Source organism: Podarcis melisellensis (assembly GCF_964234715.1).
Source record: "Podarcis melisellensis genome assembly, chromosome: 9".
Classification (NCBI taxonomy): Eukaryota; Metazoa; Chordata; class Lepidosauria; order Squamata; family Lacertidae; genus Podarcis; species Podarcis melisellensis.
In genome coordinates this window covers 68,422,974-68,447,953 of record NC_138541.1, presented here as the reverse complement: position 1 = coordinate 68,447,953, position 24,980 = coordinate 68,422,974, and the positions used below count along the sequence as shown (strand labels likewise).

At 40.1% G+C, this 24,980-nt stretch overlaps 1 protein-coding gene across 1 annotated transcript in view; it reads right to left on the bottom strand.

Annotated features, from left to right (window-relative positions):
• ADGRA3 (adhesion G protein-coupled receptor A3) overlaps positions 1–24,980 on the bottom strand; it is a 45,786-nt gene that overhangs the window by 4,453 nt on the left and 16,353 nt on the right. The window contains exons 3-16 of the mRNA XM_081924365.1: positions 22,587–22,658; positions 21,822–21,893; positions 20,715–20,786; positions 20,009–20,169; positions 19,331–19,544; positions 18,906–19,070; positions 13,107–13,308; positions 10,588–10,737; positions 7,298–7,459; positions 6,873–7,076; positions 4,708–4,921; positions 4,369–4,577; positions 2,466–2,581; positions 1,047–1,170 (exon numbers count right to left, since the gene is read on the bottom strand). Coding sequence (XP_081780491.1) covers positions 1,047–1,170; positions 2,466–2,581; positions 4,369–4,577; positions 4,708–4,921; positions 6,873–7,076; positions 7,298–7,459; positions 10,588–10,737; positions 13,107–13,308; positions 18,906–19,070; positions 19,331–19,544; positions 20,009–20,169; positions 20,715–20,786; positions 21,822–21,893; positions 22,587–22,658 — 2,137 coding nt within the window. The remainder of the gene's footprint in view (positions 1–1,046; positions 1,171–2,465; positions 2,582–4,368; positions 4,578–4,707; positions 4,922–6,872; positions 7,077–7,297; positions 7,460–10,587; positions 10,738–13,106; positions 13,309–18,905; positions 19,071–19,330; positions 19,545–20,008; positions 20,170–20,714; positions 20,787–21,821; positions 21,894–22,586; positions 22,659–24,980) is intronic.

The window sequence follows — 24,980 nt, the reverse complement described above, 5'->3', positions numbered from 1 at the left end:
GAGAAGAGTCCCTGGAAAAGACCCTGATGTTGGGAAAGATGGAGGGCACAAGGAGAAGGGGACGACAGAGGACGAGATGGTTGGACAATGTTCTCGAAGCTACCGGCATGAGTTTGACCAAACTGCGGGAGGCAGTGGAAGACAGAAGTGCCTGGCGTGCTCTGGTCCATAGGGTCACGAAGAGTCGGACACGACTAAACAACAACAACAACAAGAAAGAGAACGACAACTATACACCCCCCATTAAGAAAACAGGCTGTCTGTTCAAAACATAACATATAATTCCCAGGAAACATACAAATTGGCTGAAAGGCTGCAGTTTCTGAGAGGTCACCTACACATTTAACTTTAATGAACCATTTGATGGGTTTGCTTCAAACTATGCCTTGCTTTGCCAAAGTTGGTACTTGCATTACTTTATATTGGTATACATGGGAAAGTGCATTTACAAGGTTGTGTTTGTATATCGGCACTAAAGTACAAATCGCTTCCTGAAGCCACTTACCTGGAATGCTAATGGGCATAATTCCTGACTGGATTAAATTCTAGATCAGTGCTTTCCAATCAGTGCTTTTTGTATGGATTATAACGTTATTGTCACTGGGATGGTGTCTTGAGGTGCCCTGAATAATCTCAGAAACGGCAAATAAAAAACCTTGAAAGCAGCTTTCCCTGCAATGTATATATTCTTGTGTGTGCTTGACTGGGTGTGCATTCTTGAACACATTCCCAAATCCTCTGTAGGGATCAGGAATTATTTGGAGATAAATTTATACGGGAAAAGTTCTCTGAGGGGAGAAAACTTGAAAACCACTGGTCTAGATAACAGCATTCCTCAATAAATTATACTTTGAAACAAAATTCCAGAATTGTACATTTGTTTCCGCTTTAGCAGTTCTCTATAAGATGGCAACAGGCAACTGTCAAATTTTAATATTTCTCCATGGGAAAACGCCCAGCAGCTCTTGACAAAATCATTGCCCCCACCCCTGAGCTCTTTATTACTATTTCTTTTCTTAGTTTTCTCAACACACAGTTTAACTTACTGCTTGGCAGATGCTAGCATTCTTGCTCTGGGTAATGCCTCCAACAAACATCACACATGTCAGGAAAATATGAAAGCTGAGGTTAACTAACATGTGCCAACTTTTAAGGCTGATCCTGATGACACTGTTAAACAACAGAAGCAAAGCAATTCTTCATACAAATGCTCAAATGTTCAATTATACAAGCATATATTTTTAACCAGAATCATGCTAGTTGCATCAAGCTGAATCTATGGGGACCTTTATGATGAGAACTGAATTCAGCAATGCCAAATCACAGAATGCCCTCCCTAGGAAATGCATCTGGAGGAAGGAAATGTATCTGGATATAGCATTAACAGCTAAATCAGTATTTAAATACTTTGTACCTTCATGGAATGCTTTCCACAGCTGTCATGTATATTCAGCCTTATCAACCAATGTGAACAGGGTGCTCCCTAAATGTAGCTAACAGCTGCACTTTCAGGAAAGCTTGCTTGTCATTACTACTTTCTTACTGAGATCTCTCTGAATTTTCCAAGAAACCCCAAAGCTTATTTAAGTATACTGGGCTAAATTATTAGAATTGTAGCATAGATCAGGAAATTTACCATTCCGCTGTTAATCTATGTTCTATAATTTGCCTGCTATTTGGTAAGCTATTTGGTTTTACAGTGGTACCTCGGGTTAAGGACTTAATTCGTTCCAGAGGTCCATTCTTAACCTGCAACTGTTCTTAACCTTAAGCACCACTCTAGCTAATGGGGCCTCCTGCTGCCGCCGCGCCGCTAGGGCACAATTTCTGTTCTCATCCTGAAGCAAAGTTCTTAACCTGAAGCACTATTTCTGGGTTAGAGGAGTCTGTAACCTGAAGCGTATGTAACCTGAAGTGTATGTAACCCAAGGTACCACTGTAGTTCTGTTGAGCCATAAGAAAAAGCTGTCCCACTAATTTATACATCATCTAACAGCAGGCCAGAATGCAGTAGCTTCCTGTAAGGAAGTTATTTAAGTAACAGATTGCTCATTTTGTTTTGGTTGGGGGGGCGCGGATTTGAACCCCTTAAAGAAAACAACTCCTTTAAGTGTAGATTGTAACAGGTAATACATGTAAATGCAGAAAGAGTGGTGCCCCCAGAGATTACCAATGCTATGTTTGAAACAGCACTGAAAGTTGAAATATGTAACACAGATTGAGAATGAATCTGGACTAGATTCTACTCTTATTGGTATGAACTTATGGAAAGGTGGTTGATAGGCATGCCATTCTATTATCCAGCTACCTGATACTTTGAAGCAAACTAACCGACATGACATCACCTACTAATTTAACATGTGCCTATATTTCTGGTGCTGGACTGCTGTGTACATATAGCAACCCAAGACTAATTACTTGCATTTTGTCTAGATAGGACAGTATGAATTCAAAAATCTTGATACCTGTGATGGTATAGGTAGCTAACTTTGATCATCAGGAGGCACATCAAGAGGATCACAGCTGAGGCATAGATAACTGGATGTAAGAGGTCAACTGCCTGGGCATACCCTGTCAAATCCTGAAAGACAAGACAATGCATATGATTAATCATATTTATATCTGTATTTGGTGTAAGGATTGTTATAATCACGACTGCCGCTAACAGCCCCATGAAACCGTTAAAAGAACAGCAGAACATCTGAGCACAGTCAGAACAGTCTTCCCACTTGAGCTCCTTTGGGAGTTCTCAGTTCTAGTCCTTGATCAGGAGTCCTTAAAGAGAAGTTCATAGTGCAGATAACGGGGGAAATTATTGAGGCTGCATGAGTCGCTCAGCACAATATAACAACCAAATTTATTAAGTAATGCTAACAACTGAGGGGTAGCTTACACTCTCCTAAAATTAACCAGGTTAACACTCTTGCCAAATTTTATTCATATGAATGGATCTTTGTCAGAGAAGGTAACATAATATTTATTTTTGTTCCTCCAGGTGGCACAGTTATATTTTACTTGAAACTGATTCCCTCTTTAAATATAAACCAAACAGTAGGAAATGTTTCCTTCTTTCTTTTTCTTCTTTTTTTGCAAGCAGGCTGTTCCTTTACATAGAAGGATTAGATGTAATTGCAAGAATCAAAGAGTAAGAATGTTCAGTTGTGGGATTATATTGATTTAACTTTTTTAAAAAAATACCTGTCAATACCACCAGTTCAAAAATATATTTCTTTTATCTGTACTTATGTAAGGGCTTCAAAGAGAAAACTATTATACACAAACGATGAGACACACTGATAATGAGTATCCAAAGACAAAACAGAAGATATACTCCATAGTCACGATCTTAATAAAGAGCCTGGATACTTATAAACTACTTGAAACTTATTGTTTCCTTTTCCTTATTTTGTTAAAAAATTTTATTTAGTGTTTCAGTTTAAAAATTTACAATTATCCAACAGCCAACAAGATTCCAAAGAATCTCCTGGCCTCCCCTCCTCTTCTTTGTGGGTCCTATTGCTAATCATTTCCTCCTGCATCTTTTATAATAATCCAAATCTTTTACATCTTCATTATATCCAAAATTCAACATTAAATTATAAGTATTATTCCAATCCTACTAATGATTACAATGGTTTTTAAGATAACTTATGTATTTTCCCCATTCCTTATTAAATTTTTGGTCTTCCCGATTTCTGATTCTTCCGGTCATTTTTCGTTATCTGTTGTTACAATAGTGGCGTCAGTATCCAAACTGCTTTACAATTCTATTCTTAATTATCATGAAGCTTATTATGGTACATTAAGACTGAGGGCAGCCTTGCAAATAGTTTGCGAGCTAGTGGCTGTCAAATACAGTGGTACCTCTGGTTACAAACTTAATTTGTTCCGGAGGTCCGTTCTTAAGCTGAAACCGTTCTTATCCGTTCTTTTGCTAATGGGGCCTCCCGCTGCACACGCACCTCTGATGAGCAATTTCCGTTCGCATCGTGGGCAAAGTTCACAACCAGGAGCAGCTACTTCCGGGTTAGCGGAGTTCATAACCTGAAGCCTTCATAACCACAGGTACCACTGTATTTTGGGGACTCACTCGTCCACACATACCTATGTCAGTGAATTGTAGCACAGATTGCCCCACAGAAGAAAAAGATAACCCCTCTTCCAATTTGCAAAGGCTGGGCTGTGTTTTGCCCATGATCACCTCAATATTTCTGCCATGTATATGAAACTAATGTTTTCTAAGTTGCCTTAGGAAGGCACAGTCTCCAAAGGAGGCCCAGAATTTCTTTAAATAAATGAAAACTTTTCACCTTTGATAGAAAAACATATTAACCACATAAATTTGGATAAAATGAACAGCTCACATACCATCAGTACTGCATAGTTACTGAGTGAGTAGCACTGTATAGTAGTGACGTTTTCATCTGAAGAAAGAATGTGACATCCATCAGATTTCCATCCTCCTTGCCCATTCAGCAAATCAAAGTCCCACTGCACTGCAACAGCATCTGCTCCATGCGCAATGCGCCGCAATGTCACATTAATAGGAGTGTGTTGATGGGGCAGACTCAAGCCATCTTGTTTGGTTATACAGAAAGAAAATGGGATTTTATCTTATTACACGCAAACTAAAGCACTGACATTTTACAATTAAAGACAAAGACAGAGGCGAAAGTTCTCGGAACAGATAATATGCCAGAAACACACCTAATTTGGTGAGGATAACCGGCGTGACCACTGTAAGGCGTTTTCTATCCACAGCTAAAGTTGTTGAATTCCCTGTTGTTGGGAAAAGTTTCCCATTGCGAAATGCAATAAGTTGAAGCTTGTAGACAGTGTCATCTGCTGGCCTGATCTCTCTTTTGTGCTTGTGTGAAAAAAGGGCAGGTGGAAGTTGTATTGAGGCCTCCACAATTGTGTTCTGCAAAACAGACATGTGGTGTTAATACTGAAACAAAAGACAATGCTTCCTATCTCTGCTTTGATATGTTGTTCCCTCCATCCCTCAGCACCGAGTTTCCTTTCCTTAATGCGTGCTCAGGGGTGTGCCTGTCAAAACATCATTTATTTTGTGAGGAATTGCTTCCATGGGGTTAGCTTGCCGTGATCTGACTAAGCAATGTCTGAAGCCTCCTGAGCACATGGAAGGGTTAACCAAATTCAAATAAATTATCCACATATTCTATTAGGAGAAGCAATTGTAGATGTGAAAAGTAAATTGAGAATAGTAGTTGCCAGTTATAGCTCCCCTCACTTCCAGTCATGGAAGAGAACATACCACATTTTTCGCCCTATAGGACGCACTTTTTCCCCCTCCAAAAATGAAGGGGAAATCTGTGTGCGTCCTATGGGGTGAATGCAGGCTTTCGCTGAAGCCTGGAGAGCGAGAGGGGTCGGTGCGCACAGACCCCTCTCGCTCTCCAGGCTTCAGGAAACTATCCGCAAGCCTTGGGAGCTCTGCGGGAGTTCCTGTCGGGCTCCCAAGGCTTGCAGATAGCAGCCTGCATCCTGAAGCCTGGGGCCCGCTGCACAGCGCGCTCTGGGCTTCGTGCAGATTTCGGAAAGCCCCACAAGCTCAGGGGACAACGGGGAGGCGGAGCACTGCCATCCCGCTGTTCCCCGACCTGGTTTGCAGAGTTGCCTGCATCCTGAAGAGAGATGCCTGAATCCCGAAGCCTTCGGGCAGATATCCACAAGCCTGGGAAGACCGGCGCGACTTCCCACGGGCTCCCTAGGCTTGCGGATAGCAGCCTGTTCTGGGGGCTCGGGCTTCCCCCGCCCCAGCCCCGCGCCTGGGGGGGGGGGGAATAATTTTTTTCTTTATTCCCTCCCCCCCAAAAATAGGTGCGCCCTATGGGGCGAAAAGGGACGCGGGTGGCGCTGTGGGTTAAAGCCTCAGCGCCTAGGACTTGCCGATCGCAAGGTCGGTGGTTCGAATCCCTGCGGCGGGGTGCGCTCCCGTCGTTCGGTCCCAGCGCCTGCCAACCTAGCAGTTCGAAAGCACCCCCAGGTGCAAGTAGATAAATAGGGACCGCTTACTGGCGGGAAGGTAAACGGCGTTTCCGTGTGCTGCGCTGGCTCACCAGATGCAGCTTTGTCACGCTAGCCACGTGACCCGGAAGTGTCTCCGGACAGCGCTGGCCCCTGGCCTCTTAAGTGAGATGGGCGCACAACCCCAGAGTCTGTCAAGACTGGCCCGTACGGGCAGGGGTACCTTTACCTTTTACCTTTATGGGGCGAAAAATATAATTCTAAAGGAATGATAAAGGATAAAGGAAGAAAATTCCATAGACAGTGTGGAAGAAAATCCTTGTCTTGTCTGTTAAATCTTTTTAAGAATTCCATTTGCCAGTTAAGTTGGACTTTCTCTCTGTATCTCAAAATACACTTTTTACGTAATCTCAAAGCAGGGCTGGGAAAAACTCCTACCTCAAACCATGGAGAGTCACTGCCAGTCATTGAAGAGACAATACTGAGCTAAATGGACCAATAGCTTAGGGACACAGGAAGCTGTTTTATACCTTCATCTATACAAAATAATTTCTTTAGGGTTAGCTTAGCAAGCATCTAACACAAACTCTGTATATTCAACAGAATCAAGTGATCAAGCTACTCCTGAGCTGTACATTTCAGTTTGCAAAAGGGATGGGGGGGGGCTCCCTCAAAGAAAATTAGCCTACCAAGGGGAATGGGTTTGGCCTAGCCTTCTCCCCAAAATAGTTAGTGTACTTTTGTGTGTGCACATGAAGTAGAATATTTTAAACAAAGCTTTCCTGCTGAATATATAAATTGCCTCAAACACACATTCTCTCTCTCTCTCTCTCTCTCACACACACACACACACACACACACACACACACACTTAATCTAACCTTAAGTGCCAGGCTTGACAACGTATTTGAGACATTGCACTTAAAGCCCAGTTGCTTATCAAGGCTTCCATCCAGATCTCTTCGTCCATATTCAGGAAGTCCTGTGCGGTCTGCTGCCGCTACTTTCTGGAACACAGTGCAGGTCATTCCAGTGAAGCTAGTTCCTTTTATTACATAAGCTTCCACGGCAATATTTGGAGAATACTGTAGAAAACAAAGATACAAATAGATAGATGGACACATACACAGAGAGAGATATGTCTGAAACCTGCTATATATTGGTAATTTAAACCAGTTAAAGTACACAATTTCCTTTCAGTATTGCAAATATTCTGTTCTTACTTAGTTGAATAGCTTCCATTAAAAATAATCTACTATTTAAATAAAGCGGTGCTTATCAACGAATAAAAAGTGTCATTTCCTACCGTTGAGTAAACCTGAGCTCCATTAGCTAGCCGGTATGTAGCAATCATCTGCAAGCACTGTACAATTCGGGTACAAGCTTTAGCTTCCCTCTGTGCCATCCACAGAATGCGTTCATCAGCTAGCATTATGTTACTTGCAATATCAACCATCACGTCACCAAGCTAACAGAGGAAAGAGATCAGAAAGGTTGACATATATGTTTGTGTACCATTTTTCATAGTTTTTAAACATATTTTATTTTCCCTGTCCTGCAGCATTTTATTACATTTTTATTCCACCATTTCCACGTACTGAAGGAGCTCATTACACGGTTGTCTCCTCATCCACTTTTTAATTGACCACAAGCACACTAATTTAGAAAGTATTTTCAAGTAACAAACATACCTATTTAAATTTATTTCTTAAAATCATAACTAGCAGAGGACTAAACCCTTTTGAGTTTGCAACTTGACTCTGTAATATCCATCATTCTGTTTGAGGTCTATTATAGAGAGATGGGGAGACACACAGACACACACACCTATTTCCATGCTACATCATTTCCTATTTTTCATGAATGTGTTTTAGAGTTTTTTCTTCTTTGATCGTGGACATTTTCATAGTACTCTTGCTTTCCCCAGTCAAATATATATATATTTAAGTTCCCATGTGCAGAGCTAGTTCTTCAATTGCAGTTCACTAGCTCAGATTAAAGAAGAGGCTGCTGCGCACATGTGTGCCTTCCTACTAATAGTAGTTGATCTCTCTTTATAATTTAATCTAAGAAAGCAAATTCTACAGTGCTCCTAGTACAACAATGCATAAAACGTGCCTGCCTGGCCTCATAATAAAGACACGAAAGAAATTTGTGTTTTTAGAAGTAGAACTAGGAATTTAAGACAGCCTGATGTATATGCTTATTTTGTTTTAGTTTTTCTATTAAATAAGCAAAAAGTGAGAAAGGAAAATTTAAAAAGCAATTTCCTTCTTATATTGCTGTTGAAATAAACCTAAAAATGCATGGCCAGAGCCTAGTGAAATTTGAAAACCTAGGCTGGGGTGAGCAGGATACTAAGGCATCAAGTGATGGGGTTTCAATGATCCATATAGCTTTTTGATACCCTCACCATGGGCTAATGGGTAAATCATCAAAAATAAAATTTAGCCTAGTTGGTTGTTTTTTTCTAAAAATCTGCCTGCCAAGCTTTAATATGTATACAGTCATACCTTGTTTGCGTACATTTTGGCTCCCGAACACAGCAAACCTGGAAGTGAGTGTTCCGGTTTGTGAACGTTCTTTGGAACCTGAACGTCTGATGGAGCTTTCGAACCTTTTGGAAGTTGAATGGACTCCCGGAACAAATTCCGTTCAACTTCCAAGGTACCACTGTGTGTGTGTGTGTGTGTGTGTGTGTGTGTGTGTATTCCTGCCCCTAAAATCAAGTTTTCCCAGTGCCCAGGGCCTTCCTTATTTACAGAAATGCTACCTAGAGAGAATAAGGGAGGAAGAAAATAAACTCAGGACAGTCAGAAGGCATACAATGCAGCGAATTTGCTGAAGCTAGAAAGGCTTGCTCAGGATGGAAAATCAGAATGAGAACCCTAGCATGCATTCTGAATATTAAGAATAGCAGGCCGTTCATGGAAGCGGAGTTCATCACCTACACCCCACCCTTTTCTGCAGCTACCTGTACCCCCAAAGCCTCTCTAGAGGGTTGGGGACCCCCTCCTGGAAAGTATACAACGGGGCTTGGGAGATTGCTTGCATTGGCCAAAACTGGAAAAGGGACCTCGCCCAAGCAGAGGCCTCTAGAGAGGATTTTTGGAGGGCACAGGTGGTGTAGGGACAGGGGATGAAAAAGGCCCCTATTTGACTTCCTTCTGCTCATGGTACTCAAGATTCAAGCCCTTATGTATGTCAGCAAGAACTTCCTTGGAGGCTAAAAACTGTAATGAATAAATAAAACATGTGCTTCCTAAGACGCTGAGGGACACACATACTGGGATGTGCTGAGGATTTGCCCTTGACAATATTTGTTATAATAAACACCTGCATAGCCAAAACAGTTGTGACAAATCCCAATAAGGAAATGGAAGCAGCTCTGAACTATGGATAATGTTGCCATATAGCTTTTAGGTCCCAATTTTACCTAGAAGTGCTGTGTAACAACAAATGGATGCTGCAAGTGCAATTCATTAATCCTTATTTTTACTTCCATGTAAACTATATAAGGGACGCGGGTGGCGCTCTGGTCTAAACCACAGAGCCTAGGGCTTGCCGATCGGAAGGTCGGCGGTTCAAATCCCCACAACGGGATGAGTTCCCGTTGCTCAGTCCCAGCTCCTACCCACCTAGCAGTTCGAAAGCACGTCAAAGTGCAAGTAGATAAATAGGTACCGCTCCGGCGGAAAGGTAAACAGTGTTTCCGTGCACTGCTCTCGTTCGCCAGAAGTGGCTTAGCCATGCTGGCCACATGACCCAGAAACTGTCTGCGGACAAACGTCGGCTCCCTCGGCCTATAGAGAGCACGCAACCCCAGATTCATCCGCGACTGGACCTAACGGTCAGGGGTACCTGTACCTTTACCTTTAAACTATGTAATATACTGAACATTTATATTTAAATAGAAAGCTAGCATACTTGATTTTTATGGCTGAGCAAAGCAAGACTAAACTGGGTTTCACTAAGTAATGTCAAGAATGCATTGTCTATTGCCACATTTACTCTACTATGACAAACACTGCTCATGAATTTCTGTCTGGCATTTTTATAGCTTTTATTGCCTTCAAGCAGTGGCAGAACAGTGTCAGATTGTGTCAATCTGGACCTCATACATCACCGAAGGAAAAACAACATCCTTATAATGCAATAAATCAAGCTGTAATCCATGGCCTACACATATTTTAGGTCACATTAAATCAATCACTTAATGAACAACTTGGATTGCTCCACAGTCACAGTCCATGACACTGTAGTACTACAGCTCTTGCCAGAATAATTTTAAACATTTGTTCCCAGGTTATTTTTGATTTGACTGCAGATACTGAGTGCACTGCAGATATTTAGTACATTGTGGTCTCCAGCATTCAAATGTGCCTAAACATAAAGATCAATAAAGTTCAACGGTGAAATGGAAAGCCTCTAACCACAGGCACATATTTACCCTTAAAAGCTATTTGAGGAATACTCTAATTTAGCTGGTCTCTATAAGTAGTTACGGCTTTTAAGAGGCTTGGATATTAACCGACAGCGCAGTTTAGCTTTAGCAAGGGCATTTTTAAAAAGAGATATTGAGAAAAACATACTTACCTCTTTGTACTTCTCAGCAAATCTTCCAAATTTTTCTATCATTTCAGCCACAAAAATAACATCCATTTTGTCAGAAAAGTTTGCGGCTTCGACAGTGTAGGCTAACAGTTGTCGAGCTGTTGCTACAGCATTGGTAAGGTTCAGCGGCATCTGTATGGAGCACAATAATTGTATAAATTACATAACCAAGACAAAACAATAGGGCCAATTCACATTAGCATCTGTCATAAAGGTATGTGTTTATTATTATTAAAGATTTTCTTGTTTTACAGAAGTATGTGTAATGTCTGTCGGATTTTTTTCCATGTAACATTTTTACAAATCAGTTTAATTTGTTGAGACAATCGGGGAGGAAGGGGGGAGGATGGGTTGGGGTGGGGTTGTGAGGCGATGTTTCTATTTTGCTTAATGTATGTAGGGTTTGGTGTCAGCGTTGCCCGTGCAGGTTCTCTGCTGTTCACTTGTGTTTCTTTGGTGGTAAGAGAGGTTGGGGTTGGCCTAGGGTGTGGTGGTTTGTTTGTGATTGGCTGTGGCGATCTTTGTTTTCGTGTGTGAGTGAGGTGGGTGGGTGTTTTGGATCAGGTTAGCCATATTGATTTGTATGCTGTTGGTGGATTATTGTCATTGTCTTGTTGGGCTGTGTATGTGATAAAGGTACGTGTTTATGAAGTTTAAAATGCAACCAGTTTACAAAACAGAGCAATTCTATTGCTTGTGTGCAGCCGTAGTGAGGGGGAATCTGTGGCAAACCAAATGGCCATGTCCAAATAACTGCCAGCTAGTTGCATCCATGGTGGGAAGGCAGTTTTACTTCCGCAACCCCACCCGCTCCATTACTGGTAAAAGGCATGCAAAAGTTCCCAGGTTCAACCCGACATCTCCAAGCTGTGGCTCTGGAAAGATGCAGTCAACGAAAGTAGCTGAATGTGACTGAGACGAAACAATAACCAAAGTTTAAACAGCTTCCTATGTTTTTTATGACTGCAATGAGAAGAAATTGACAGCCCCAGTCAGGACTGGCATTGTTTCACGGTCTGTTTGGAAACACTTTGTGGAAATAAAGTAGGTCAGGATCATGCAACTTCATGGCTTTCCCAATAGACCCCATTTAGGCCCATGGTGGAATGCTGCCAGCAGGACGTATATGCCCACATAATTTTCCAACAGCTTCCCTTTGGGCCAGTTTAAGGATTGCAGCCTTAGTCTACCTTAGCAAAAATATCAGTAAGCACAGCAAAGTGAAAAAAGAAAAAGCAAATTCTGATTTCCTAAAAACCTGAAAGCAATGATCAGTTATCAACCTTGTCACAGGGCTATCTAGCACCAATTCCCCTAAGAGAAAGATAATCAGATGTTAGCTGCTAATAGCCTCCAAGTATGAGGATCTTGCTGCACATATTGCATATTTATGTTGTTTGTCACTTTACAGGCAAAATGTGAGATAGAATACCTAATAAATATGAAACTGATCCTGCAGAGTAAGCTGCAACAAGCAAACATGCTTACTTTTAAAAATCAACTTCTAATAGTTCACTGCACAAAGATGTAAGCTTATAAACTGAGCTTCTCTCCAAGCAACTACTTCATTCAGTTGTGTGCTAGTAAAATCTTTAACATTCAAAAAGAAAATATAACAAGAACACGGGTTTTCAACATGTTTATGACCTAATACTGGGTCTCAGGTATCCTAAAAAAGGTAAAGGTACCCCTGCCCGTACGGGCCAGTCGTGTCCGACTCTAGGGTTGTGCGCCCATCTCACTTAAGAGGCCGGGGACCAGCGCTGTCCGAAGACACTTCCGGGTCACGTGGCCAGCATGACAAGCTGCATCTGGCGAGCCAGCGCAGCACACGGAAACGCCGTTCACCTTCCCGCTAGTAAGCGGTCCCTATTTATCTACTTGCACCTAGGGTGCTTTCGAACTGCTAGGTTGGCAGGCGCTGGGACCGAGCAACGGGAGCGCACCCCACCGCGGGGATTCGAACCACCGACCTGACGATCGGCAAGTCCTAGGCGCTGAGGTTTTACCCACAGCGCCACCCGCGTCCCACTCAGGTATCCTAGGCATACTTATAAACAAGCAATCTTTTTTTAAAAAAAAATCTACATGAAAACGTAGACTTTTCAAGCTACCTACTCCTGAAAAGCTGCACCTGAAGATCAAACACACTTATTGGGCAGAATTTGATAAAGGATGAGGAACTACATCTGGATGAAGAAATGAGCAACCCATGCAAGCACAGGCAGAATTCCGCAACCCCACTCGCTCCATTACTGGTAAAAGGCATGCAAAAGTTCCCAGGTTCAACCCGACATCTCCAAGCTGTGGCTCTGGAAAGATGCAGTCTTTCCAGAAAGGGCAATTTGGACCCTGGCATAACACATTACACTTTAAACGTGTGTTCTTCACTGAAGAGGAAACCCTCTTCTGGATGGAAGAATAAAGACAGCATGGAAAAATCTTACAAGAATTTATTTGTAAAACATTTTACGTTAAGATTGGGAGAAAGAATGAATAACCTGATTAAACATATACAGGATTTGAGTGGCATCATTTGTATATTGGCAGCGAGAGTAATCCTCTTCGGCCCAAAATCCTCCCCTATCACATCTGCGCCAAGCTCTCTTCTCAGCCTGGGAGTTTCCTGTATATATTCCACTGCCACCTGAGTAACGAGTGCACACCAGGTATGAAGTAATACCTGCCAACGTACGAGGCCACCTAAAGAGTTGAAGGCAAAAGATTAAGACAAATTTTCAGGGCCGCTCTGGAAAAAAAGTAAACAGAAGAAATAAGGACTGGATCACAAAATGAGACACACTTCAAATCTATACATATGCAAACCACATAAAATTTCAACTTGGCTAGCCTTCATCATTGCCATGCTCTTCATATGTAAACATTACAAGCCTTTTAATCTCCATACCCTACTGTTTAGACTTTTCCACAATTTGGCAAGGGGAGGCGGTTTACACCAAACCACCAGAGAAGTTATATACAATTTTCCACCCAAAGTGAAAATGAACTCTTCGTTTTAATTTAAAAGTAATTATCAACAGTTTATAGTATTTTGGCATTGCAACTAAAATAGAAGAGCAACAGGCTACATTTATAAATGAAGTTTGTACTGTGTCCTGTAATTAGGTAGAAGTTTATGTTTAAGACAAAAATTCTTGGGGAGCAACAGAATTATTCTATCCTATTGTTCTCTCATTTTGGCTATAATTTTAAAGTAAAATGAGGCAGCCCTGCAATTCAACTCAGAATAATAATTACACTTGTCAATTAAAGTATCAAACACTTTGACTTTTGACAAAACTAGAACAAGTAATATTATTCAAGGGATTATGTTAAAGAGCTTAAAAACTCTGTGGAAAATATTTTTAATCTCTCAATGCCATAATACAGAAACTTAATTAAATTACTTGGAGATGCAATGAGTACTCCATCTTACCCCTGTTGTCATTTTTGTTTAATAAAAGAGTATTGAGTAAAGTGGGCTAATAAAGGTAACCAGAGATAAAGATGAAGGATATTAAACACTACTGTATTTTAAACATAAAGGCTACAATCTTTTGCACACTTTCTTGTTTGGGAGTAACTTCCACTGAAATCTGTACGTTTTACTCTTGAATAAACACGCACAGGACTGTTTTAGAGGACTGATAAACCAATGAAAATGACCAACCAATTAACTACATTATTAATTAGGCCCTTGTGGAAAGTATCTAATTTACACATGTTTATACCAAATTCACATAATGTTGATGTACCAGACGGTTCACAACCCCCCCAAAAAGTTATAGAGAGAAACCTCTCAAATCCCAGAAATTTTTTTTTTTGGGGGGGGATGCTTTTATTTTCCCCTTTTGGATCTAAGCATGTTGAGAAAATTATTATTTCTATGCACTAACATACAAGTTTAGCTAAAGTATTCAATGATATTCTTCAAGATACTCTACAGAAATGTGTAGAGTAAGAAAGTGAAACCTATTATTTCCACAAAGTTAAAGAACTAACATAGGTCTGCCTTTTTTTTCTTGAAACACTGTTCTTGCAACTACTGATACTTGGTTTATTGAGAGTTTGCCTGTGAATGAGTTAAACTGGCAGTTTAACTATTACTTAGGTATAAATCGTAACTGTCTTTCGGGAAGATTTTAAGACCTCAAAACAGATACCATTTATCTTTGATGACGATAAACAGTAACAATGGAAAACACTCATGTGTTTATTGTATTTTTAGACAAGCACCTATACAATCCTTTACATACAATGTTGACTCATTATTGGAAACCTTTCCAAAACTGTAAATTGCACCAGTTTGGACAGCTTTAAAATTTTGAAGAGGGCAACGAAAATGATCAAGGGAACAGTAGAATATTTTCTCTATTCTCTACAAGGAAAAGATAAAAAGCATCTGGAGCTTTTTAGGTGTAGACAAAGGACTAAGGGAAAGACACAGGAGAGGTTTCCAAAATTATGAACAGGTTATATATGAGGAGATTATAACATAAATTTTCTTCCTTGCATATAATGATAGAACTTGGGGACACTCAATGAAATTCAGGAGTAGTAAATTCAGAACAGAAAATTCAAAACTTGCAAAATTCACTGCCACAAGGACGTTATTTAAAACATATGTATCCTGCATTGAGGCACTTAATATGGCTTGCACCACACAATCAATATTTTTGTGAAAATATTAAACACACAGCACGTAACAGTAAACAAAATTAAGGAAACAAACAGCAGTAAGCTAAAACAGCTAAGATAAAAAAAGCAAAGGAACAGTTCTATGCCAAACACCTACAGGCCAGAGGTCTGCCAGGACAACAAGGTTTTCAGTTTTCTGCAGAGAAGCCTTAGAGAGGCCACAAAAATCTCCCAGGGCAAGAAGGCATCTCATGCAGAAACCCTATCCCACATTCCTACCAACTGAATGAGAGCCAAAGGTTAAGATGGGTTTTAGAAAAGAAGCAGTTAAATTCATAGAGATCAGATCAGTGGCTATAAGCCTTAGCAGAAAAATGGAACTTTTATATTAAGAGCCTGTGAACTGAAAAACAGTTTCAGGAAAACAAACGGGAGACAGCTCTTGCCTTCATGCCCTTTCTATAGGCATCCGAGAAACATTCAGCAGGCCATTGCTGAAAACAGAATGCTAGACTAGATGAACCTTTGGTTTGATTCACCAGAGCTGCCACGTTCTTATATATTTTCAGGAAAATCCTGAAAGATGTGCTAAAATAAACGTGAATGGTTTTTCAAAATTGGTTTTCTATTTTACATTTTGCCATGGTGAGAACTAACAGGATTCTGTTTGTGCATGATGCACAAAATAAATGCAGTTGTAGAAAAGCATATTGCTGCGTAAATACTGAGCTAGTCTTTTTTCAATTTGAAAAGGACAATCAAACTGAAATGAATGAAGTATAGCTAATACATATGTACTTCTTTCTTTGCTTGAATATACTATTTTCTCCCTGGAGAAGAGATGCATTTAAGTTCTTCTACTTCAGTATGAAATAGCTTCTAAGCAGAATCAAAATAGACACTTCCAGCTATGCTGTTGCCGTCCAAACCAAGAACAATAAAGGTAAATGTTCCTAGGTGCATTTACAGCCATCTGCTCAGAATAATTTCCTTTACAAGTCAGAGCCTGCTTTCTGTATGGCCTCAAAAGGTGAAATATAGCTCTTTGTTATTGCTTTTTCTATACCACAGATAGAAGGTTTTTGCAGTAAACCCAACTCTAGTGAACCTCCTGATAAAGTGAATGTTTCCAGAAATTGTGTTTCCTTCCAATGAATTCCAGAGAGGCAAAATCCTATTAAACTGAACAATCACTGCTAAGCACAGGTTAATTTAATAGAGAATGCTCAAAAAACAAGCTTTACCATCTGTTTTTGCCTCTAATTGTAAGTCCAAAATGAACAATTCACAATTGTATTTTAAAAGTTATTTAAATTCCTCTGCATTTTTTTTCCATAAACACTGCCAGAAACTTTCTTATATTTTTTTATCTTCTCAACTCAACACAGCATTTCCTATAAATGGAAAAGGTTGCACCAGGGAAAGGACTAAAGTAACAGGAGAAAGGCAGACATGGCTTGGCTCCAAAGAACTACTTGAGGCATTTAAGGGCCTGGAGATGGCTAATGAAATTTTACACCTTTCATCTTTGAACTGTTGAAATACCACACACACAGGCCACTTCCTCCAAATGTTGTATCACAAATTGCTTTTAAAGCACCTCTCAATTTCAACAGAGATCTGTGATGCAGTAATTGAAGGTTGGAGAACCAAAAGTACCAATCTCCCCTAGGTACACAGAATTAGAGTAGTTTTGATCCATGTCTTACTGAAAAGGTGACCAATGCAAACCTAACATATATTTTGAGCATATAACGGCCGCCATTTCCTAAGGGCATATCTCCCTGTAAACTCACCTGGTCACCTCTGACAAGCAAGAAATGCTTGAAAGTAAAACAGGCAAAAGGGGGTCTTTCATTCCCTCTTTTGAACAATCAATCCCAGTTTGTATGTCAAATGGACCAGGATATAAGCACCAAAGCCTTGAGAGGACTGAGCTAGGAAGGAAACAAGTCAGAGCCTGGTTTGTGTGAACAACATACAATTGTGGTTTGTTTCCCTCAAACAAACCATGAGTGCTAAGCCAAGAACAAATCTTGGTTTCCCTCAAGAAACAAACCACAAGCCCAGGTTCACATACAACCACCATTTCCTTCACAGTGCAGTGTGAGCAGGGGAGAAGATTGAAGCAACAGTATTTGAGCAGCATGCTACTCATTCAGCTTAAACCATAGTTTACTTCACCTATGTTTTAATATGACAGGCAAGCCAAGTCAGTGTCTCACAAATGATTTTCTTAGGGATAAGCAAGCAAACAAGCTAATAAACGATTTGTGGGCTATACATGCAAGGTATTAAGCCTTAACTTGAAATCAAGGCATTTTATTCATTTACTTGACAAGGTTTATATACCGCTTGACAAAAGTGGTGCAGTCTTATATCCTGCAGTTCATAGTATATGTATGTTTCCACCACATGGAAGTGATATCTACGTACACAATCATCCTATGCAAAGTGATCCTGAATTGGAGGTGGGGAGAGGGAATGACAGGGACAGGCTAACAAAAATCAAAAGACAAATGGCCTCTACACTGACTTACTTCACTTCACAGTACGCACTACTGCTAGAAAGTGCAACAGACGTAAGTTAGAAAAGGCGTTACCTTACACAGAGAGACTCTAACTGTTATGGCTGGCACCTCCAGAGGCAATGTGCTGTTAGTTTAACCAGCAGCAAAGAGGTCAGAATGGAAAAGGTGAAGAAAGAAACAAGTGCAAAATGAAGGTGAGTGTGTGCAATGTCCAACAGTAATTAACATCGCCTAGATGCAGATAGTGGTTGTTACATCTATTACACTTACTGCTTGAACACAGTTGTTTCACAGTAATATGCAAACTGGTTTTAAATGACTGAACAAATAAACCAAGAGCAGGGAACCTTCTTCAGTCAAGGGGCCACATTCTCATCTGGGCAACCTCCCAGGGGCAAGGCCAGGGGCAAAGCTGAGCAAAGAGGCAAATGTACATTTTACCTTTGTACAAAACACTCCTCTCTATCTTCCATGAAGGCAACCAGGAAGAGTGATCACATTCTAGCCAGGCAAAAGCACATAAGGATGGTATGAATTGAGGCAGATTTAGGAAAGTGTGACTGGTTCGGTCACACTGGGCGCAGATACTTGGGGGTGGTGCAGCAACTATTATTTAGAATGGAGCACAAGAGGCACCAAATTTTGTCGTTGCACGGGGCACTGTTGAAATTTGAGATCCCAAGGTCTGCCACTGGTATAAAGTAAGGGATGTGTCATAGGAAGTATCTGAAGAGCCACACAGAGGCCGGGAGGGCTGGATTTGGTCTCTTCTTGTGAGGTTTCTACCCCTTAAATAATCTAAGCGGTGTTTCTAGATAAAGTTTTATATTTCAGTCCACCTCAGCAACTTTTTACTTTTTTTAAGTTAGATCAAGGCTACTTATTCTACATTAATACCAGCTTTGTACTTTTAACTGATTGTTTTTAATCTGAAGGAGTTGTGATGGCTTTCTCCCAACAAGGAGGCCCGATAAATAAGACACTGGCTCTTCATTTCCTTATCTAATGCAACTGAGAGTCATGATAACTCAGCCTTTATCATAAAGGAGAACAGAATCAGGGAACATTTGAACTCAAAAGCAATCTGTAAGAGCAGCAGACACATTCTCCTTCAAAGCTGTCATCACCAACCTGAAGTCGCCTTTGTTGTTGACAACTCTTTCCGGCGGGCAGTACTGCGCAGAGCTGTTCAATACCACTATGTCAACAGTCCTTGAATTATTCCCACGTCTGGTGTGTACATGACAGCCCCAGTTTCCAGTAGATCCAGCTTGAATGTTTGAGATGGTCAGAGCACTAAGGTAAAAGGCAAAACCAACATTCAAGAGCAAGTAAACAGGTTTTTTAAAAGGTGAACAAATGCCTGCTTTGCCAAAGATATCTACTAGAATAGAGCTTGCAAACATAAGGCATGCCAGATGTCATTTGACTAAACCTCGATCAATTCCAGGAAACACAGCCAATGGTCAGGGATGATGGGAGCTGGAGCCCAGTAACATCTGAAGGGCCACAAGTTGGCCACCTGTTCTAGAAGAAACTACAGCCCAAATCCTCACCTTGCAATGAGTGAGCAGTTATGGATCATGTTTTTTTCAACAAAAATGCCTTGGGATTCATCAGTTTCAACTATCTTCCCATCCTGGTACCACAGAACCTGCATGTCCTGATCAATATACGAAGCCATACATTGGAAAGGCAGGCTGTCTCCTTCAAATACAACCTGACGATGAGAGGGAGTCATGTAGAAAGATGGTAATTCCAGAGGGGGGTCTGTATTCCATTGAAACAAAACACCATGTTTTAGATAAATATAATGTATTTACTGAATGTAAAATAAAAAATTCTTTTAGAGAACTGCCATGTCATATAACCAGAAGTAGCATCAGCCTAAAAGGAATGATAATTACAAAATATTAGACAGCACTTACTGCAAGTTAAAGATTCTCAAACTACCAGCAAACCTGGTCTAATATTTAAATACAAGAATAACACCTAAAGTGGTATGTCACACTGGTTGTCTAAAGCTCAACTTCATGCATTATGTTTATTTTTCCTAGGGCCTTCTATCGCTGTCCACAAAGACAGAGGGCTAAACTTATTTTTTTCTTTTTTAAAGAAAGAACACTTAGGCCCTGGTGTTAGTGCAAAAGTACCAAATTGCGTGAAGAGAATGGAAAGATGCACTTTGGGAATAGTTATTAAGAGTCAGCATTGCTTTGTTATAATGTTCTTACCACAAGTGAGAAGACCTTGCTTAACACTCAAAACTGGTTGAGCCTGCAGTGACTTGGGGTAAGCACATCTGGTCTCACGAACAGTTATATTTCTTTCTTGCAACCACTGCTGCATCCACAAAATATTACAGTCACAAAGTAGATAATCAGTCTGAAATTCACTGGAACAAACAAAAGACAGATTTTTGTTTTTTAAAGAGGCAAAATCCCACTGAAACCGGTATAAATTTGGTGTACATAACTGAGCTATTTCCAAATATTTGTAATCAATCAACAGCCCAACTCTGCATTACTGAAAATACTCAACTAGGTATTTTGGCCATAAAAATTCAGTAGCTCATTTGTCCAAGCATACCTTCTTAAGTAACTTGTAACATTACAGCGGCCTAAAGAACAGCCAACAACTCTTCAATTTGCCTAAACTTTTACACTTGGTTATCCTTTCATACTTGGTTATCTGGAAGGAATTCTTATACGCCACAGGACACCTGGGAGGTGGTGTTAATATTCCTAAGTTCATACTTGCTCAGTACAACTCAGTACAGTTTTAACAACAACAAAAAAATCATAATGCCTGAGGCAAAACTGGCTTTTCAGTAAAATAAAATGAAATCTAATTCAGTTATGTTCAGTACTTAATTTTAACACCAATATCTTTTAGCTTTCAAAATTACACCAAAAAAACCTCACCCAGATTCACACTTACAGAGATTTCAGTGATGTAAGATGATCAAATGTTCCTTGCGCAAGTGAGGAAAACAGGTTTCCCGAAAGATTTCTAGGAAAGTTTAAAACACTGACATTAGATACGTACAAGTGGGACTGACAACAAACTTGTTGCAGTGTAGGGTGTGGTTATTCAGGGTTTAATTCTCTCTCCCCCCCCCCCCCCCCAGTTTTCCATTCCACCTCTCCAACTGTGAGCATTTCATGCCCACAGACCAAACTCAATCCTTACTTTTGGGAGTTTATCTCTCCCTCCCCCCAGTATAGATTCAGGTAGGTAGCTATGTTGGTCTGACGCAGTCGAAATATATAAAAACATATAAAATATATTATTCTTCCCTCTCTCCCTCTCTCTCTCTCTCTCTCTGTGTGTGTGTGTGTGTGTAGTATTCTTCAGTGTATCTGATGCACACGAAAGCTTATACCAAGAACAAACTTAGTTGGTCTCTAAGGTGCTACTGGTCTCTTTTATTTTTATATATATTTTATATATTCCCCTCCAGTATATTTTACCTAATGGTATTTTGTATTTCTGCAAACCTTGGCACTCCCAAGCCACCTGACATCTTCCTCTTATGGTGTTTTTTTGGATCAGAACTTGGAAGACTGAGATTGCTATTAGTACACAGCAAGTGTTCGGTCAGCTTCAGAGAAAGCCTTGTGCTATTCTGGACTATTCTGGATCAAAAATGTAGGTTATTCTCAATTCCAATTGTAACTCATTACACAAACCATCATTATGGTGGGGGCTGCCCCTTAAGCAAGTACTGGTATGCATGTATCTCACCCATGTCTAGTTCTCTGTCTAGCTAGGCCACCACAGAGGAAAAGTATTACAGTGTAATTGGCAAAACAATCACAGCAGGGGAAGTTGAATCTTTGGGTGAATAATGTGGAATATAACTCTGTTTTACAAACCATGTATACATTTTGAGTTAGGAATACATGGTTTGTAAAACAGAATTCCAGATAAGGATTTTGAAATCCTTATATGAACAATAGACTACCAATTTAGCTAGCAAAGGAGTTTACTAAAAGCTTAATTCAAATTATTGCTAAAAATAATATTTAACAGAATGATACTTACAACCGAACAAGATTTGCAAGTTCTTTAAATATATCTGCATTCAGGCATCCTATTTGGTTGTTTGTTAGGTCTCTGTTCAAAATGAAAAAAGACCCCCAAAATACTTCATTTGACCATGTAACACAAAATTTAATTCAAGTAATTTTAATTCACTCAAAAAAATCAGCAATCGAAACTAGAATTTAGACTGTGATCAAGCAAGCCCCTTGGAATTCAGTATGAGTTACTTCTGCATAGACATAGTTGGACTGATCTGTAAGGCACCAAATTTAGGGGTGTCCATTTGAATCCTAGCTAAAATGACAGAGATAAAAAAGTGCTGGTCATTCAGTATGTCAGATTTGCAGGGAAGACTAATATCTACTCAGATGTCCCACTGAGTTCACTCAGGCCAGTTCCTAGGTAAGTGTGTATGTCTTAAAACACACAAATTTTTCTGAATATAATAATGGAGGGAGAGAAGAGCACTGCATTATTTTCTTTTTAAATAATAAAATAAAATGCCAAAGCACCTTATGATTTCTGTACCTTCTCAGATCAACTTTTTTTAAAAAAGATGGGGCAGCATGAACTGCATACAGTACTCTAGAGCAGTGAACAGTATAGATTTAAACAACAGTAATATAACATTGCAAAGTAAGAGGTCTTGTGCCTATGGCTTAAGGGCTTTCTTCAAAGATCAGAGAAGCTTTAGTTCAGACTACATTTAAATTGCTACTTTCTGACATTCCATTTAATTCCAGGTTAACAAATGTAAATACTTACAGTCTTTTTAGAGATGAAAGTCCTACAAAAGCTCCTGGATCTATAGTGCTAATGAGATTGTTCTTAAGGTCCCTGTTTAAAAAAAGAAAAAGAAAATTTTCAAAGTGTATGGATTACGATAGAAAAGTAGTAGTATGACTAAATTTACAAGGTGGATAACGACTTTATAATCTAACATAGGTGGGGGGGGGGAATTAAATACCCACTTCTTGATTTAAATATTTTGTTCAGAGAAATGGGTTAGAATGAAATCCTTCCACTGATTTTCAGCGTAAATTAGGAATGTTGATACCAGCCTTAATCGCTGTTTTTTATGGTGACATTTCTTCCATTATCCTGACTCAATGTTAAAGAACCTGAACCTGAGCTCAGTTAGAAGCAGAAAACTCTTTTTTAAAAAAAAGCCAAAGGATTTAATCTTTCCCCACGTGAGCAAAATGCCTGCATACAGAGGGGTCTCCAAAAGGCTTAACAAAGCCTTGCCATCTCCTCCCAACAGCCCATCTTTGGAACACATGCAGTTTTACACCAGGCTTCCTCGACTAAAGCTTGGACAGGTTCGTGAGAGAGAGAGAGAGAGAGACAGACAGAGAGAGAGAGAGAGAGAGAGAGACTGTCAACATCCCATTACCTCCGATAAATCCCTGGTGTGCATCCACACTTGTGCAGGTACAAAGGAAAGAGTGGGAAAGCAAATCTGTTCTTCCCTACTGGGATTCTTACATGCATGTTGAGAAAAACTGTGCCCAAAAAGTTTACATATACTGTAATTTGAAACAAAAGCTCTCTCTCAATGACACAGTATATTAAAAAGTAACAATGAAGTAATAATGACAAATAAAATAAATTTCACGTCTGAAAACCAGAATATTTTTTTTGCTCTTACTGGAGATCAATAATATATACAGAATAAAAAGTATATTATGTCTGATTACTCCAGAAATCTTATTCAAGAGATGAACACTGGGTTTTCATTACCTTGGTCATCTAACTCATCACTAAACAACACAACTTTCTCCCCAAATCTCAGTGCTGCTCACTGGTGCCAAACTGCACAACAATAATGAAGTTATAACTGTCAGATTAATAATTCTATGTAAGATATTGAACAAATGCTTTAAGACTGGGGTGAGGGTTCCTTTATGACACCAGCAAACTTTATTCATGCACCTTTGTTCCACATAGGTAATCTAATCTGTAGGTTAGATTACTGGAACACATTATACATAGGGCTGCCTCGGAAGACCGTTTGGAAACTTCAGCTAGTGCAGAATTTGGTGACCAGCTTGCTCACTGGGGCAAGATGGTTTGAGCATATTACACCAATCCTGGCCCGACTGCACTGACTGCCAGTTTAGTTTCCAGGCCCAATTCAAAGTGCTGGTGCTGACCTATAAAGTGTAAAATGGTTCAGGACCACAATACTTCAAGGACTGATTCTCCCCATATGAACCTACCCGGACCCTGCAACCATCATCTGAGCTCTTCTTTGTGTGCGCCTCCTCCACGAGAGGTCTGGAGGGTGTCAGCACAAGAATGGGCCTTGTTCTGTGGTGGCTCCCCACATGTGGAATGCCAGAAAGGCTGGTTACGTATCTTTAGGCTCCAGACAAAAAGGTTTCTCTTTGGCCAGGCTTTTGGCCGATTAATATTCTATGGCTTTTAAAATGTGTTTGTGGGAAAGAGGTTATTTGTTTGTGTTTGCTTAATTATGTATTTTGTATTCTTATTTTATATTTTTCTGTTGTGAACCACCCTGGGATCTTTGGATGAAGGGCAGTATTCAAATTTAATTAAGGATGGTGATGATGATGATCTTCTAACAGTGATCTTTAACATTATACTGTGGTTTCAACTCCAAGACAAAATGGTTTCACCTCCAAGACAAAATATTGAGTAAAGTTTATCAGTAAAAGCAAAATAGTAAATAGAAGCTTTGGGGGAATGATGGTAAAGCATGACAACAGCAAACGCTCTTCAATAAAAACTCAACTGGGACTTCAGGAAGTGTTAAAGTAGACTGGGATGAATAACTGGCAGGGCTACCCAAATACAGCCTTTTTGGGGGTGCTGTTTGACCCCAAACTTGCCAATTAAGAGTCAAAAGGGCTCTGTGAAGCTGTGCCCTTAGGACACAGCTTCCTGAAATGTGAATCTAGATGCTGACCTGGGCCACAGAGAATCAAGCCTGGAACAACATACAAATTTCCAAACACCATAGCAAATAACACATTTTAAGGTTAGTACTGTATTCTGCATCAAAAACTTCTGTTGACATGCTACCAAGAGGCACTTTGCAGGTTTACAGTCTCTCTCAGCAACTGCTGCAGTTCCTAAAATAGATAGCAGTCACTTCCCACTTGAACAAGCTACTAAGCAAAGCAGCATGTATTC